The sequence below is a fragment of the Zea mays genome, chromosome 4 (genome assembly GCF_902167145.1).
Source record: "Zea mays cultivar B73 chromosome 4, Zm-B73-REFERENCE-NAM-5.0, whole genome shotgun sequence".
NCBI lineage: Eukaryota > Viridiplantae > Streptophyta > Magnoliopsida > Poales > Poaceae > Zea > Zea mays.
The window spans coordinates 14,067,786-14,083,615 of NC_050099.1; the positions used below are offsets into that span (position 1 = coordinate 14,067,786).

General features: G+C 38.5%; 2 protein-coding genes and 1 long non-coding RNA gene across 3 annotated transcripts; all 3 read right to left on the reverse strand.

Annotated features, from left to right (window-relative positions):
- Positions 1–10,314: 10,314 nt before the first annotated feature.
- On the reverse strand, positions 10,315–11,667 carry LOC103655113 (uncharacterized). The gene is made up of 5 exons (XM_020551803.1): positions 11,594–11,667; positions 11,344–11,524; positions 11,132–11,257; positions 10,623–11,000; positions 10,315–10,537 (listed from the first exon to the last, which is right to left on the reverse strand). Coding segments are annotated over exons 1-5 (828 nt in total). The 5' UTR covers positions 11,596–11,667; the 3' UTR covers positions 10,315–10,396.
- Positions 11,668–11,678: 11 nt separating this feature from the next.
- LOC109945478 (uncharacterized) lies at positions 11,679–12,182 on the reverse strand. Its single transcript, XR_002268675.1, has 4 exons — positions 12,140–12,182; positions 11,986–12,039; positions 11,818–11,892; positions 11,679–11,724 (listed from the first exon to the last, which is right to left on the reverse strand). It is a non-coding gene; the product is annotated as an uncharacterized lncRNA (long non-coding RNA).
- A 912-nt stretch (positions 12,183–13,094) lies between these two features.
- On the reverse strand, positions 13,095–14,697 carry LOC109945677 (uncharacterized). Its single transcript, XM_020551992.1, has 3 exons — positions 14,055–14,697; positions 13,268–13,829; positions 13,095–13,108 (listed from the first exon to the last, which is right to left on the reverse strand). The coding sequence occupies exons 1-3, from the start codon at positions 14,481–14,483 to the stop codon at positions 13,095–13,097; spliced, it is 1,005 nt and encodes a 334-aa protein (XP_020407581.1). The 5' UTR covers positions 14,484–14,697.
- Between the last annotated feature and the right edge of the window lie 1,133 nt (positions 14,698–15,830).

The window sequence follows — 15,830 nt, forward strand, 5'->3', positions numbered from 1 at the left end:
TGACCGCTGCGTCGTATTCATGTTGGCCTGTCATTGCCATACCGTACAACCTTCCACCTGCTCTTTGCATGAAATATGAGTTTATGTTCCTATGTCTTGTTATACCTGGGCCTGAGCATCCTGGCGTATGCCTCAATGTGATGCTTCAACCACTGATTGAAGAGTTAAAGAAGCTATGGCAAGGTGTGGAAGCCTATGATTGCTTCAAGAAGCAGAAATTCAATCTTCGTGTTGCATATCTGTTCTCGGTTCATGATTTTATGGCGTATGGTATTTTCTCTGGATGGAGCGTGCATGGTAGACTGACGTGTCCTTATTGTGCTAAAGATACATATTGTTTTCGTCTTAGTGCTGGTGGCAAGATATGTTACTTTGATTGCCATAGATGTTTTCTACCCTTCAATCACCCCTTCAGAAGATAGAGAAAGGAATTTAGGAAGGGCACCATCGTCACGAAGGGACCGCCCAAGCGACATAGTGGGAAAGAAATTACAGAAGAGCATATGAAACTTGTCCTAGACGAGAGTGGGAAAAGGTATCAAGGTTTTGGTGAGGAGCATAACTGGACTCACATATGTGGCTTGTGGGAGCTTCCGTATGCTAAGTCATTGATTTTGATGCACAACATCGACGTCATGCATCAAGAGAGTAACTTTTGCCAAGCCCTCATAAATACATGCATGGATTTCCCTGATAAAACGAAAGACAATGACAAGGCACACATGGACTTAGCAGTGATATGTGATCGTCCAACCCTAGTGCTTAGAGAAAACGGAGGCAAACCAAAAGCTGACTATTGTCTGAAATCTAAGCAACGGAAAGAAGTGATGAAGTGGATGAAGGATATTAAATTCAGGCTACAAACCTGTATTTTCAAAAGCATCCAGAAGAAGCAGGCCCCTTGAGTAAAAAGGAAGGGTCCTCAAAGATATATTTGACTGAGGATCAATATCGTGAGGTTAATATTTAATTTGTTTTACCCTTTATATTGATTGTTGTGATTGATATAATATGTAACATTGTGTGTGCAGGTGATGGTTCCATGGATGACGCCCGTGCCTGATGCGTACTATGCTTGGTGCCGATATTGGGCTTCTGAAGGCTTCCAGAAAGCGTCAGCGCATCACAGACAATGTCGAGGAACCAATCCTAACCACAAGTTTGGCGGTGATGACATGATACGAAAAGCTAAAAGAATGGTAAGTTTGATTTAGCTATGTCGATCAGCAAATAGTACGATTTCTTATGAATGTTTTTTGTTTATACAGGAAGCTACAAGTGGCCAAAAGCCTAGTGACATTGAGGTCTACCAGGAGGGCCACAAAGGACCAGACCCGAACAACCCTGACCAGCTCTGCAGCCAGACAACCACGGATCGCTTGGTAAGTTTTGGCCCAAAAGTACAAACGTTCAAAGTATAGAAATTCCTGCATTTGTAAGGTTGTGAATGATGTATAGGCGGCATATGGGGAGGAGATGGTTCGTCGCCATGGCCCTGACTTCGACTGGCGTCATGAACCGGTGGATCCCTCGGTGGTGTACGCAAGTGGTGGTGGCAAAGCGCATGGACGGTAAGCTCTAACTTATGAAATTATATGGTTGACACTAAATTGATTATGCAGTAATAACATTTTTTGAATCACTTATAGATACACACTCTTCGACGGATTCATTGACTCGTCGTCGGTGAGATATCAGAGGACAGGTTCGTCTTCCCGTAGCTCATGCTCTCGTCGACCGAACGAGCAGGAGTTAGAGATTATGAGGATGCGTGAAGAGATGAGACAACAACGCGAATTTATGGAGGCTTGCAATGCCCATAACCAAGCCATGTATCAAGTGAGTACACATAATCTGAACTCTAAATTATTATATTTCAATACAACATCTTCAGTAGTAACACATATGTTTAACAGTTAATGCAGCAACAGGGCATGGCAACAAATTTTCCACCGCCACCACAATGGAGCCAATTTGCAAACATACCAGTTCCACCACCACAGTTCAACACCCCTCTGCCACATATACCTGCACCTGGAGATAGGGTACGTTTCATAACTCTCGATTAATTTATACACTTGTATACTTTTTGATATTTGTATTTAACGTGTTGATATTTGCTAACTTGCATAGGTTACGACTGAAGCGGGTGGTAGTGGGTCTGATCCAGCAGGGACTGGATTTGTTGACTCGCTCTTCGCATTCCCTCCTCCTGGTGGTGGTGGCGGCAGCGGCCAAAGCTCTAACCACCCAAGTGGTGGTTATCTCTAAACACTCGTGCTCGTTATGTTTTTAACTCCTGGACGTTATGTTTGTGTAAACACTTGATCTTAACTCGTATCAGAAATGTTTGTGTATGTTATGTGACAGATTTAACCTATAATGCGTTTGTGATGTGTACGTTCATGTGGATGATATATATGTTTTGTGATGTGTATGTTTTGTGATGTGTATGTTCATGTGGATGATATATATATTTTGTCATATGTTTGTCTGTGGAGAAATGTCTAATTTGGTGTTGCTGTTGCAGAAATATACATTAACTCCCGTCGGCCCAGTTAATCCCCGTCGGTTTGACCATAGCCGACGGGCATTAACTATTAATTCCCGTCGGCCTAGTTAATCCCCGTCGGCTGACTGGGCCGACGAAAGTTAATTGTTAATTCCCGTCGTCTGGCAGGGCCGACGGGAATTAACTAATAACTCCCGTCGGTTGTCCTGGCCGACGGGAATTAGCCATAACTCCCGTCGGTCATTAACTAGCCGACGGGGATTAATTATTCCCGTCAGCCGCCGACGGGAATAACCGTATCCCCGACATCTGACGCCCGTCGGCTAACAACCGACGGGAATAAGCCTTAAACCGACGGGAATAAGTAATTCCCGTCGGTTTAAGGCTTATTCCCGTCGGTTCCTAGCCGACGGGAATTAATTGATTTCCTGTAGTGTTTGAAGGCTGTTTTTTACTGAGTCACTCAGAGTTCAGAAGCAACGTTCAAAGGGGGAACTTTGGAAGCGCCCATCACTAAAATGGAAATCAAGCCACAGAATCGCAAGCTGGACCTAGAATCTTTGGGATGATTATTTCAAAATCAACTCAAAGTTTGGGGCTTGTGGGGGACGCATATCCCCCGGGTCCACTCGAAGGCAAGAAGGCATCGCGAAAGACTTTGGGCCTATTGTCTCGCAAGGCCATCCCTTCGTGGGCCAGGGGAGAATTGCTGGCGGAATGGGCCGACGCGAGGAAGAATCAGACTTAGGCCCAGGCGGCTCGTTGGATTTAAGCATTATCCACAGCGCTGATCCGATTCTCCCGCGCAGCGCCCTCGGACGTCGGAACAAAATAAAGATAACTCGGCAAGATTATAGGAAGACAAGTTCAGTCAGTTCACTATTACTTAGGTACACATCGTGATCATACACGCATGTAATGCCCCACGGTCAAGTATATAAGGCCTAGGGGGTACCCCATCAGAATCATCGATCATCTACTTAGCCACTAGCTTTTCTCCAAACAGGAGACTTCCCTTGTAACCTACCACATAAAGATCCACGCTAGGAAATAGGGTGTTACGCATCTCAAAGCGGCTCGAACCTGTAGAAAATCCTCTGTCATCCCTCGTGCATCTCGCACGAACCATTGAGTTACAGTCAACAGCACCGTCCTACCCAAAAGCACCGCGAGGGGTAACCCCGAGTGTGTGGTCGGGCTCCAAACACCGATAGTTACTAAAATATTTTTGAAAATTTTGGTTCTCATTTTTTAGAACCTAAAATTTCACAAACCCGAATAGACTGAACTAAATTACCCTAATAGACCGAATGTCGAGCCCTAGTAGCCGGTTCAACGGCACCGTTGAGGCATGGACGACCACGACCTCCACACTGGAGCCTCGTTGCGCGCACGACATCACTGGACCACGTGGACGCGCTCCATGAGCTCGAGCACTGCCTCGAGGACGGCTACGTCATGCAGCGGTCCGTGTTGGACGGGCAACGCCTCCTCATCCAGGCAAGCTCACGACCGCGGTGACTAGGGACGAGCCCAAATTAAAGCAAGGGTATTCAAATGAATACCTATTATTTTTTGCAAAGAAACTTTTTGTACACATATATATTATGTATATACATAGAAATATTTTAAAAAACATAAAATAGCATTGTTTTACATTTATTTGTCCCAAACTTTGTTTTCCACCTGCCTTTTTAATTTCCATATCGTGCGACCCGTCAAGCATCACAATAGGCCATAGCCTTTACCTGTTAGGCCGTCGTAACGCCCTACATGCCTTGCCCTCCATTTCTCATATGTACATATGTATGTATAGTACTTTGTTATCTTTCAATTGGCATGCATGCCGCCATAACATTATTGGCAAAAAGTTAGCCTACACGTGAGCCCGTGCACCACTTAACATCGATATTTAAGTGATGGAAAATATAAACCAATGACTTTGAAGGAAACACATAATTTTAGATGACAATGGAAGGATTGATATAAGTTTCAATGGTATCAAAGAGATTTTCTAAATACTATGACTATATTGTGTCGGCACACAAATTATTCAATAAAATATTAGATGTTGTTTGATCTAAGTACCATAATGGGAACGATAATGGAAGTAGCACAATCAGTTGCAGGGTAGTTATTACCGTGTTTTGTTTGGTTGTCTCGTGAGGGAGATGACTAACTATGGGACCAAATGGCGCCCGATGAAGAGTTTGTACTCGACTATAACCGATGATGTTGTGAACAATTGCAATTCGGGTCAACTAAACAACAATCAACAGAATTTAATAACATCAGAAACCAATCACATGCCATGAAGAACGAACCAAACACATAGTGCATAATAATCACATGAAAACAAACAACACATAAAAATGAAACGTCGAGTAAATTACACAGAATGCTATCCCTTCTGACTGGAAGCTGGAGGCATGGTTGGTGCGAGAAAAATGTCCCATAGCGACACATCCACTCTTCAAAGATTGGTAAAATTAATGGAAAATAATGTTGCAATGCATACTTTTAGAAACACGGAGGGAAATGTAATGGGACGAAAACTACCCAACCAATCAGAAGTGTAATCGAATTATTCTTAAGGGCTTGTTTGGGTGTTCTAGTATTCACCCTAATACAGGTGGTTGAGGGGGGTTAGGATGTAAATTAAACTAATTTATACCTCAATCCATCTCAACCTTTACACATCAATCCACCTCAACTCATATGTGTATTGGAGTAAATACTAGAGTATCCAAACATAACCAAAATGGGTATGAGACTTTCTTGTCAGTTTTGGGGCGCCACTCCTCTTGGCATTGTCAGTAATAAGGTGTATTACAAGAAATGCCCCTTGATGAGAATTAGAATGAGAACAGTGACGTCAACCCTTACATAAAAGAAACAAAATGATATATATATATATATATATATATATATATATATATATATATATATATATATATATATATATATATATATATATATATATATATATATAGGGCAGGTATAACGGGAGCCTAGGGCTTCGGATATTAAAGGAAGCCCAGGTCGGTTCTCGGTCTGGCCGATGCAACAGGCGCGCCTGTGTTTTAACGTGGGGCTGAGAGGCGGCATGCAGGTTAGACGGCTCCGTGACGCGGTTGTTTGCATGGTAAGGGAATTGCGCGGAATTAAAGGGAATATATGCCACATGCAAACGTGATTATGGGGATACGTGGGCGCGTAAATTATGGATCTTGCATGGTAAGTAATGTGCAGAAGGTAAAAAACATGAAGCATAAGATGTTGAAAGATATGGCATAAAACCGAAGCGGCATAATATATGCATAAACATTATATACCGAACGGCGTAAAACGTTGTTTCATTGTGCGTAAATTTTATATTATGAAATTTAGTTTGACAAAGACGTCGCCATAATATCGGGGCGGTTTCGGAAATAATGGGGAGACCCTGTAAACGTGGATGCGGTTACTTTAATAGTATACGAGATTTACTTTCATTCGGAAAAAAGACCACTAAGCCTGCATAACATATCGGAGTTGGAGATGGCCGACTCTGGAGGGTCGCCGGCGATGGAAGGAGATGGCGTTCGTCTTGATACAGAGACAGAGGGAGGAGTTAGTGGTAACTCATTGGTGACACCACCGCCTGCTCTAATGGGTCCTGATATCGCCGAGATGAGCATAGGGGAAGAAGGAGAACAAAGGGTTCGACCTCCTATGTCCAATATTAGCTCCAGGGAGATGGATACGCCACAGATACTGCGTTCACATGTAAGTCCAGTCGCTGTATTTGATTATCGATTGATTATATTGTTGTGAACATATTCAATGGTACAAACAACAATGACACTGAAATAGCAGGCAAAAAACATTGATCCAACTATAGTGCCAACAGTAGGGATGACTTTCAAGGATGTTGATGATGCATATAAATTCTATAAAAGGTATGCATATGAAGTTGGATTTCCACTGAAGAAATATAGAGAGAAGACATTCAGTAAGTGGATAAATTGTTCACGTGAAGGTAAAAGTGCAGCAAAATCAAATGATACACCTAGGATGAGGAATAGATCATCGGGGCGTACACAATGCAAAGCTGGAATAAAATTAAAAAAAATATATGATGATGAAAAAAAAAATGGTTGTAGCTACAAAAATTGAACTGGTAAACTTGGAGCATAACCATGAGTTCATAACTGACGAAGCAGAAAAACAGCATTTACGTTGCAACAAAATTAGGGATGCTGAGTACATAAATTTTGTGGGTGCAATGCATGATAGCCGAGTGCCGCAGCATTGCATAGTTGATTTCATATCAGAAATGCATGATGGGCCGGAGAACGTACCGGTAACTGCTCAAGATCTGAAAAATATGTAAGCAATACTTTTTTGTTACATGTGTATATATCAATAGACAGGAATTTTACTATAGTAAATGTATGTGTAACAATTTGTTGTTCAAACAAATGTAGGAGGGCAGCCAGGAGAAGAGAAAATTGCTCAAATGATGTAGCCAAACTTTTGGCTTTCTTTAGAGAATGCAAAAAACAGAATGCACAATTTTTTTGTGATTTCCAGCTAGACGATGATGGGAAAATAGTTAGTATTTTTTGGTCACACGCAAGCATGCAGGGGGAATACACAGATTATGGTGATGCTGTGACATTTGATACAACACACAAGACAAATATATATGATAAACCACTGGGCATGTTTGTTGGAGCTAACAGCCATCTGCAGTGTACAGTGTTTGGATTTGTTTTGTTGGGAGATGAAACAGTACAGACTTTTGAATGGGCTTTCAATTCATTCAAAACATGTATGGGAGGCGAGGGTCCAAGAGTTATGCTTACAGGTATGTGATATATAAATTTGTTATGCAAAACAATGAATTAATTTATTGTGAAAATAACTGAATAATCTGTGAACAATTACAGATCAAGATCCTGCAATGCCAATTGCTCTGAGAACTGTATTTCCAGAAACAGTTCACAGACTGTGCTTATGGCATGTACAGAACAGATTTATGCCATTCCTGAATGAGATATATGCCAGGTTTGCTGTTAAGGATTTTAAAACAACATTCCAGTCTATTATACATCATCCATTAACTCCTCATGAGTTTGAATGTGCCTGGGTAATGATGCTAGAGGAGTTCAATCTTCATGAAGATATAACTCTACGCAAATTATATGAAATAAGAAAAGAATGGATACCTGCATTTTTTAAAAATGACTTCTGTGGGGTAATGGTATCTACACAACGAAGTGAGAGCATGAACAGATTAGTGAAGCAATCACATGTAGATGCGAACACCCCACTGCATGAGTTCGCTAAACAAATGATGAAAATGTTGCACAGCAGGAAAATGAAAGAATCAAAGGAGGCATTGGTGAGCAAGGTATGTCGTGCTTGTTAGCATTAATGGTTTGTATATAATTATGTAATTAAGTTGTTTAATTATGATAATAATGTGTTATAGGGACCAAGGACAACAGATACATTATATAGGTTCGAAGTGAGAGTCTCTAGAGCATACACCAGAGCTGTTATGAATAGATTCGAGGAATCAATGAAATACGCCACTGCATACAAAATATTAAAGGACCCAGACGGATGTGATAATGAATGGATCGTACAGCATACAAAACGGTCTAATAAAATTGTGTGGGGACAACAACAATTCAAGATATCAGCAGACATAGAAGCTGGGGAGTATACATGCGAGTGCAAACAGTGGGAACATACAGGTTTGTACGTATTATGTTGGTTAGCATAATAAATTTGCATACTAGATAATTTGATGATTGAAGCACAATTAATGTATATTTTTGAAATAATGGTTCGTTATCATGTTTTCAGGTCTATTGTGTGTTCATCTTTTAAGAGCCTTCATGCATCTTCAAGTTGAAAAGATACCTTCAAAGTATATATTGCAAAGGTACACTGTCTCATCAAGAAAAGATGTTCCGTTTGAAAGAATTGATAAGAGCTTCAGGGGGAAGGATGGAGTTACTAAATCATACAGACAGAAAATGTTGTTAACGAAAACTATGAAAGTAGTTCGTCAGGCGTGTATGTCAAAAGCAGGGTACGATAAGGCGATGGATGTGTTGGATGAGCTCGATGTCGTTCTAAGCCGTTTGGAGCCAGATATTGGATGTAATGAGTCAACAGATGTTAGTGATAATGAGGAAGACAAGGTAATAATATTGCAGATGTTTTAGTGTTATACTATTTGTAATATAAATTATGCATAAGTAACATGTTATTTTGTACCAGGAAGAAGAGTTGAATAAAAGTAATGCTAGCGATGGGATGGAAGATGACAATACAGTTACATGTTATGATAAGGTATGTAAAAGATATATTTTAAGCTTGCATGAAGTAGTGTATATAATGAATATATAATATCAATGTAATAAGCAAATAATATTTTGTAGGATTCGCATAACACCAGGACTGGATGTGAACATGCATTAACAATAATAACAACTGGTAACCAGGTACATATTAAAATAATATTGTTTATTTGTATAAATTGAAAATATAATTTTATGCTGCATGTAAATGTTGATGTATTTGGGTTGGGCTTTAAAGGAGGACAACATGAGATTTTCACATGAGGTTGGTGATACAAGTTCTCCGTATCACGTAGCACATGAACAATTGGAAAATATTGCTGCATCGTCAGAAGCTAAAAAGGTGAGCATTGATAAATGATTTTACTGATTGGTATAAATATATGTAATTATGCATATACTAAATAGTAACGTCTATTATTGTGCAGAGGTTGAATTTTAATGTGGATGTTATAAATCTGAGTATGCCGGATCGCGCAAGACCAAAGGGACGGACAATAAAAAATTCAGAAGAAAGGATTATGAGACTAGGTGCGAAAGGAGAGAAAAAGAAGAATAGGAGATGCCATTTGTGTGGAATAGCAGATGGGCATAACAGCAGAACATGTCTGTCTGTGGAAGAGAACAGGGCAAGGCTAGCAAAACTGTCTAATCGAAAGAGAGGACGGCCAGCTGGATCAAGACTAAACAATAAAACAACTGCTCCACAGTGGAATGAAACATCGACTGCAAAAAAACATCGTATTGATGAAGAAGTGGAAAATGAAGAAGTCGATGAGCATCTGGATTTGGGCGAATAATTTGAAGTGTGACTAACGAGTGGTCGATTTAGAAGAAACTTGTAATATCACAATGACTTATGCTTTATTTTGTTCGAACTTCAGTAGTTTGCATGAAAGGGTTATATAATGCGTAGATATGAAACTATTAAATGCTGCGTAAATATAGTCAAGTACACAAATTATGTAACTGAATATGCACAACAAATTGGCATTGAACGTTTAGCGATCAGAAGGTCTGGACATTAATGTTATATAAAACTGTATACACTTAACAATAATAATCGAATGGAGTGCATACGTCGGTTTCACACTTCAAATACAACAAACATGATATAGCATAAACACTTGTGGAGATTAGCATAATTCGCGTAAAAAATGTAAAAAAAATGAACCTAGTGTATATAAAATAATGAAGTATATATTATGCATAAAACTTGAATATTGAAACAATATGATAATACAAAATAGCCAAACCTTGGAAGCAAAAAGATTAAGCAACTCACAAACTGGATATGAACTAACATAGAATTTGTTAACAGATAACATAAATAGCCATGCTGGCAACAATTATGTTTGACACACTTCAGATAAAGCTGTTGCGCAGTAGCATAGACATTAGCCACATTGAACATAAGTGGCACACAGAGTATCAAACACATTATGAGAGGCCTGACATAAGTGACTTAACAAGTAACATAAACAGTTTTGTTCATCCCACAGGGAATCATGATCAGGTATTCTATCTAAGTCTTGGCTTTCAAACAGCGGCGCCTCCTTGGAGAATACTTGAAAGGCAGCAGTTCTGCAGGAAGGGGGGCAACCATGTTGTTGCGATGAAAGGTAAGGTAATGCAGAACAAAGGCACGTTGGTCCAATGGTTCATCCTGAAATAACCATAATATCAATTTTATGGTAGAATAAAATCTGGAGTAATATATGCAAGAATAGAAAACTAATTTAGTGACATACCGGAGTATAAAATTCTGATAAGTGACCATCATCAAAATCGTAGTAGCGGAGGAAGTTTGCAACAAAAAAACCACAATCATTTGACCCTGGTGTCATGGTTGGACAGTTGGGAAGAAGCCCAATCTTGTAGTTGCCAAACTTTGGTACAGTTGACTCAGGTCGAGCTTCATGTAAGGCAATGCTAAGTCTTCTCATTATGAGTCTGGACCAAGGTATCTTCGTTCCATTTATCATCATTTGATCATTATGGATTTGTTTCCATGTAGTGCCTCCAAGCAATGTACCATAAGGGTTTGAATCTAAGATGTCTATGCGACGACGTTCAAAATTGATTGCATAAAGGGTCCAGTGGCCTCGGCGTAGCATAGGAACCAGTATCTGTTAAATATATATGTAAAATTATGAATGATTTATACTATGCATATGAAACATTAAAACTAATACAACATAAAACTAGTAACCAAAAGTACACTATAACATTTGTACAAATGAAACTGATTAGAACTCACCAATTTAATCTGGTTTAGAACATCATCTGAAGGTAGGGTCGGTTCAAGATGTTCTTTAAGAAGGGTTGTTGTGAAGGGCTGTGGATTTGAACTGTGTTGTTCAAACTCCTCAATATTCAAAACGGTCTGGACAAATAAAATAACTTGATTGGTATTATATATTTATAAAGTAAGAGTTGCAATAAGATACAAAGTTGTGGAGAAACAATTACCCCAACGTTGACGTTCAGTATTAGAGTGTTGATTACAGAATCTGGATTGTATAAAACATCATCCTGACGAATACAGTCGATAAATCCCTGCATGAAAGTATTCTCAAGACATTTGTTGGGACCAAACGACTGGACAACATCAAGTACAGACCCTCCAAATCCTCCAAAATTAATGATAGACCTGGGGAAAAAACTTTGATTTAAATCCTTCTAATTGTACTTAATTGGAATTTGAATAACGAATACATACATGCTCGGATCTAGTTGTCCTGACAAAATGAACTTAAGGAGGTTGCGAGCACAGTCTTCACGTGACACGTGGGGATGTTCAGCTTCTGCGTCTTTACAGGAACTATCCTTTGCAACCAGGTCAGTAGTTGCCTAATATATGAATAAATGTTAGTAAACATTTGCATAAATATGTATGTCTTATTGTATAAATAAGAAAAAGATGAAAATTACAACATGTCTTACATCTGTCAATGGGGTTTTATCAAACAGAGGTGCACCAGATACAGGAGTATCATGTGTAACAGATTTTTGTCCTTCCTGTAACCAATAAATTTATTAATAAAAACGTAATGAAACATAGGGAAAAATTAATATTATATAGCATAATATGATGAAGGTGTAAATACTTACACTATTTATTTTTGGTGTTAACTTAGGATCAGCAGGCTTGTCTGTTGTGGGAGCCTGGGAAGTTAAAAAAAAAAATAAAGCATGCATATATATTACTGTTACTTGCATATATTGTAACTGAAAGAATGATAATAATGATATAAGGAAGTCAAACATTAGATTTTGGAGTCTTGTCAAAAATAGGATCATCCATAGCTTTAGCTTTTTTGCAGACGTTCCCACTGACAATCTATAATGGAAACAACTGAGATTTGAATAAACGGTAACTTGTATGCAGAATAGAATATATGCATATTATATATAGTTTGTATGAGAAAACTTACATCATCTGATACTTTGATATGATCAGTAGGAACATGGCTTTCCTGATCATGTTGTTGTTTATCAGGTGTTGGAACAGTTGGTGTGGATACAGGATCATTTGTTGGAGGCATTGAGGTAGTGGGGGGGGGGGGGGTTATCTACATTTGGAACATATAATAATATATTAGTTGTTACTGAATATAACAGCATTATAAATAGTGAACTTGATTAGTTTTAAAAAAATAAACATAAATACTAAAACCTTGTGGCTGTGAATCGCGCTGCGTTGCAGCTCTCAAAACTTCATCTATCATTTCACCAAATGTTTCAGAGAGTTCAATCTGCTTCGAAACAATCATCTGATGGCTCGACTGTAGGGAGTCACAGTATTTATCCACCTCTTTGTCATGAGCATCAAACAATGATTGAAACATTGGACGCTGCTGGGAGGGCAAACATTGCAACTTGTGTCCAATCAAATTCTTGATACGAGGCACATATATGTTGAAAACGGCAGAAGCAGGCCGTTCTGGAGCAATGACGTAACACGTTTCTGAACGGCTACGAAACTGTATAAAAGCAAATAGATCAGTTAGCAGTGATAATATTTTAACATATGCATAACAGGACAAAAAAATTGTTTGTGTCTAACCTCTGCATATCCGAATGGTTCACCAGTTTTACGGGGGGGGGGGGGGGGGGGGCGTCTGTCAGCCCGAGCCAACTGTCTTATGGTCTCATTGTCAAAAAACTTAATGCGTGGAGTACCATATTTGTTATCCGGAGCAGCAGGGTGATGTAGGTGATCAAGATAGTGAATCTGTAAAAAAGGAATGCACAAATATATAAAATTAGTACATAACAAATATTTGCATACCATGTATATGCACAGTTAACAAGATAAAATTACTTACTAAAACAATGAGTGAGCATCCATATATTGTTGCTGTGATGTTAGTTTTGTTCCTTTTATGCCAACGTGTGGCAGCATCGCACAAATCCGTGTAAACTAGTTGACACCAGTCAATATCAGCCATTCGGGCCATGTTTGAAGTCATGAGCACCTCATTGTTTGTAATGCCCCAAGATGCAGAAGGAAACAGAAGTCGATTGAATAGAATGAGAAAAAAACATCTAATTGATAGCTCATCATCGTTGCCAAGCACTATCTTATCTTGAAGCTTGACAACATCAAATTCTTCTTTACAGACATTGAGATGACGTCTCAGATTAGCAGCAGCATCGATTTCACCGTACCAATCAGTAAACTCTCTACCTCCTCCGGCACATGGCAACCCCAAAATGAGATGAACCGTATCTTTTGTTATCTTAAGTTCTTTGCCAGCCCCTGGGCGTATGGTCATGTCATTTGGATCTAATTTGTCCATCAACCACCTGATAAGTGATCTGCTCTCCAATGCATCAGTTCGCAAATCAAATATGCTAGAAAATCCCAACCTAGCGACGGCATCACGCTGCCGATCGCTCATTATCCATGATGATACAATAACATCCAAGGGAATGCATCGGATATTCAATTTCTGGAAGCATAAATGAATATTCATTAATACAGAAAGTATATATATAGGTAGAACTAATGATACTATATTTATTACAGGCTTGTAAATAACTAGTCTAAAACACTAAAAAAAGTAAACACCATATTTGTTGATAATAATATGCATAAATGTAAAGTGGGGGAAAATTCAACATTGATTGGGCACCATGATTAACACATGAATAAACATAAAATATATACATATTACCTGTGATTTGACAGGAGACTTCTTTTTAGGAGAGTTTTTTTTGGCAATGATATTATACTTTGGGCTTCTTTTCACGGTCGGAACTTGAGGAGAAGGTACTTTTAACTTCTTTGAGCTGATTTGGTCTGGAGGAGAAGGTGATGCAGATCTGAATTGACGCTTTAACGATGGAGCATCCATGAAGTCGTCGTCAGAGAGAGCGGCTGGAGCAGGAGGTTGTCTTTTTAAACGACAAGCTAAAGCCTTTCTGCGAACACGATGGATTGGGGCTGGCTGAGGCTCATTCTGTTCCTGATTTTGAGGAATATCACCTTGGTGAGCTGAGCTGCTGGATCTTGTACGTCTGGAAATGTCAATTGAAAAAACCTCCTGACTGGATTCAATAGTTAATCTTTTTGGATTACTGGGCGGGCGATCAACAGACTTCATGACTAAATAATGAATAAATCTGTAGAAAAAGGAAGTTGTTTTTAAATACTTTGATTTATGCAAGAATATATGCCAGAAAAAAACTAATTTTTACTATAACTATCTGAAATGCGTACTATATAGTGCTAAATGGAATTACATGACTTAAACTACCTTTTACATTTAGCTAAAATAAAAGCCTTTATGCATCAACTAACTATACAACATATTTTAATAACTGGTTCGTAGTAATAAAAACATTTAGCTCAAATAACATGAATATGTAAATAACATTTGCTTAAATAACAGTATCTGTATGTATTTATATATAATTAACAGGCGTGTAAACTAATTATGCAAGTAAATATAACAATTCAAATATGCTTAATACCTGTTCACAAACTTGTGTATGAATGAGCATACACATTACTGCCAATATGCATATGTATCAAATCCAATGGGTATATTTTATATATAATAAAACAGATGTGTACACAAAATTATTTAATTGAATGGGCATAAAAAGTAATGAGGATATGCATATAAATGATATACAATAAGCATATCATTTATAATAAAACAAATGTTTAAACAAATGTATGTGAAACAAATCGTTGGAGTAAATGTGCATAAAGAATACTGACTATATGCATGTATAATAAAACAAATGTTTAAACAAATGACTCAAGTGATTGTGCATAAACAGTACTGAGGATATGCATATATATCAAATACAAATAAGCATATTTGATAATAAAATATATGTGAAACAAATCATTAAAGTAAATGTGCATAAAGAGTACTGACTATATGCATATATAATAAACCAAATATGTAAACAAATGAATCAGGTGAATGTGCATAAACAGAACTGAAGATATGCATAAATATTACATACAAACAGCATATATATATTACTTGGGTTGTATAAAAGTACTATCTGCTAACTAATCAGTAAATACCTAATCCACAGCCTTTGCCTAAATACAGAATGTCGGGCGATAGTAGGAATACAGAATAAATACACATACCCTAATATCGGGGCTCCTAAACATAAAACAGATGCAATGCGCGATGAAATTACCCGATTATAGTGATGTATAAGCGGATACAAATCACACATTTAGCTGGATAATAAGGGTTACCATCAAATCCACTTCAAAATCGACAGATAGGGCTCAAAAACTCGACGGCAAACTCGGGGTATTTCAATCTGGGATTACCTGGAACTTCTTGAATCGGCTCCAATGCTGGGAGATTGAAGGATGTAAGGAGTAATGGAATGGCGCTGGATTGGAGCGGCGGAGGATTGGCGCTGCGCTGGTTTGGAGACGCTGAAATCGCCAGGGGAGTCGCCTCCCACGAAAG

Coding starts and splice junctions, on each gene's coding strand:
- LOC109945677 (XM_020551992.1), bottom strand. CDS start 14,483: ATGAAGTCTGTTGATCGCCCGCCCAGTAATCCAAAAAGATTAACTATT. Junction 13,830..14,054: donor AGTCTCCTGTCAAATCACAG/GTAATATGTATA, acceptor TTATGCTTCCAG/AAATTGAATATCCGATGCAT.
- LOC103655113 (XM_020551803.1), bottom strand. Junction 11,258..11,343: donor TACTGAACGTCAACGTTGGG/GTAATTGTTTCT, acceptor TTATTTGTCCAG/ACCGTTTTGAATATTGAGGA. Junction 10,538..10,622: donor TATCAGAATTTTATACTCCG/GTATGTCACTAA, acceptor TGGTTATTTCAG/GATGAACCATTGGACCAACG.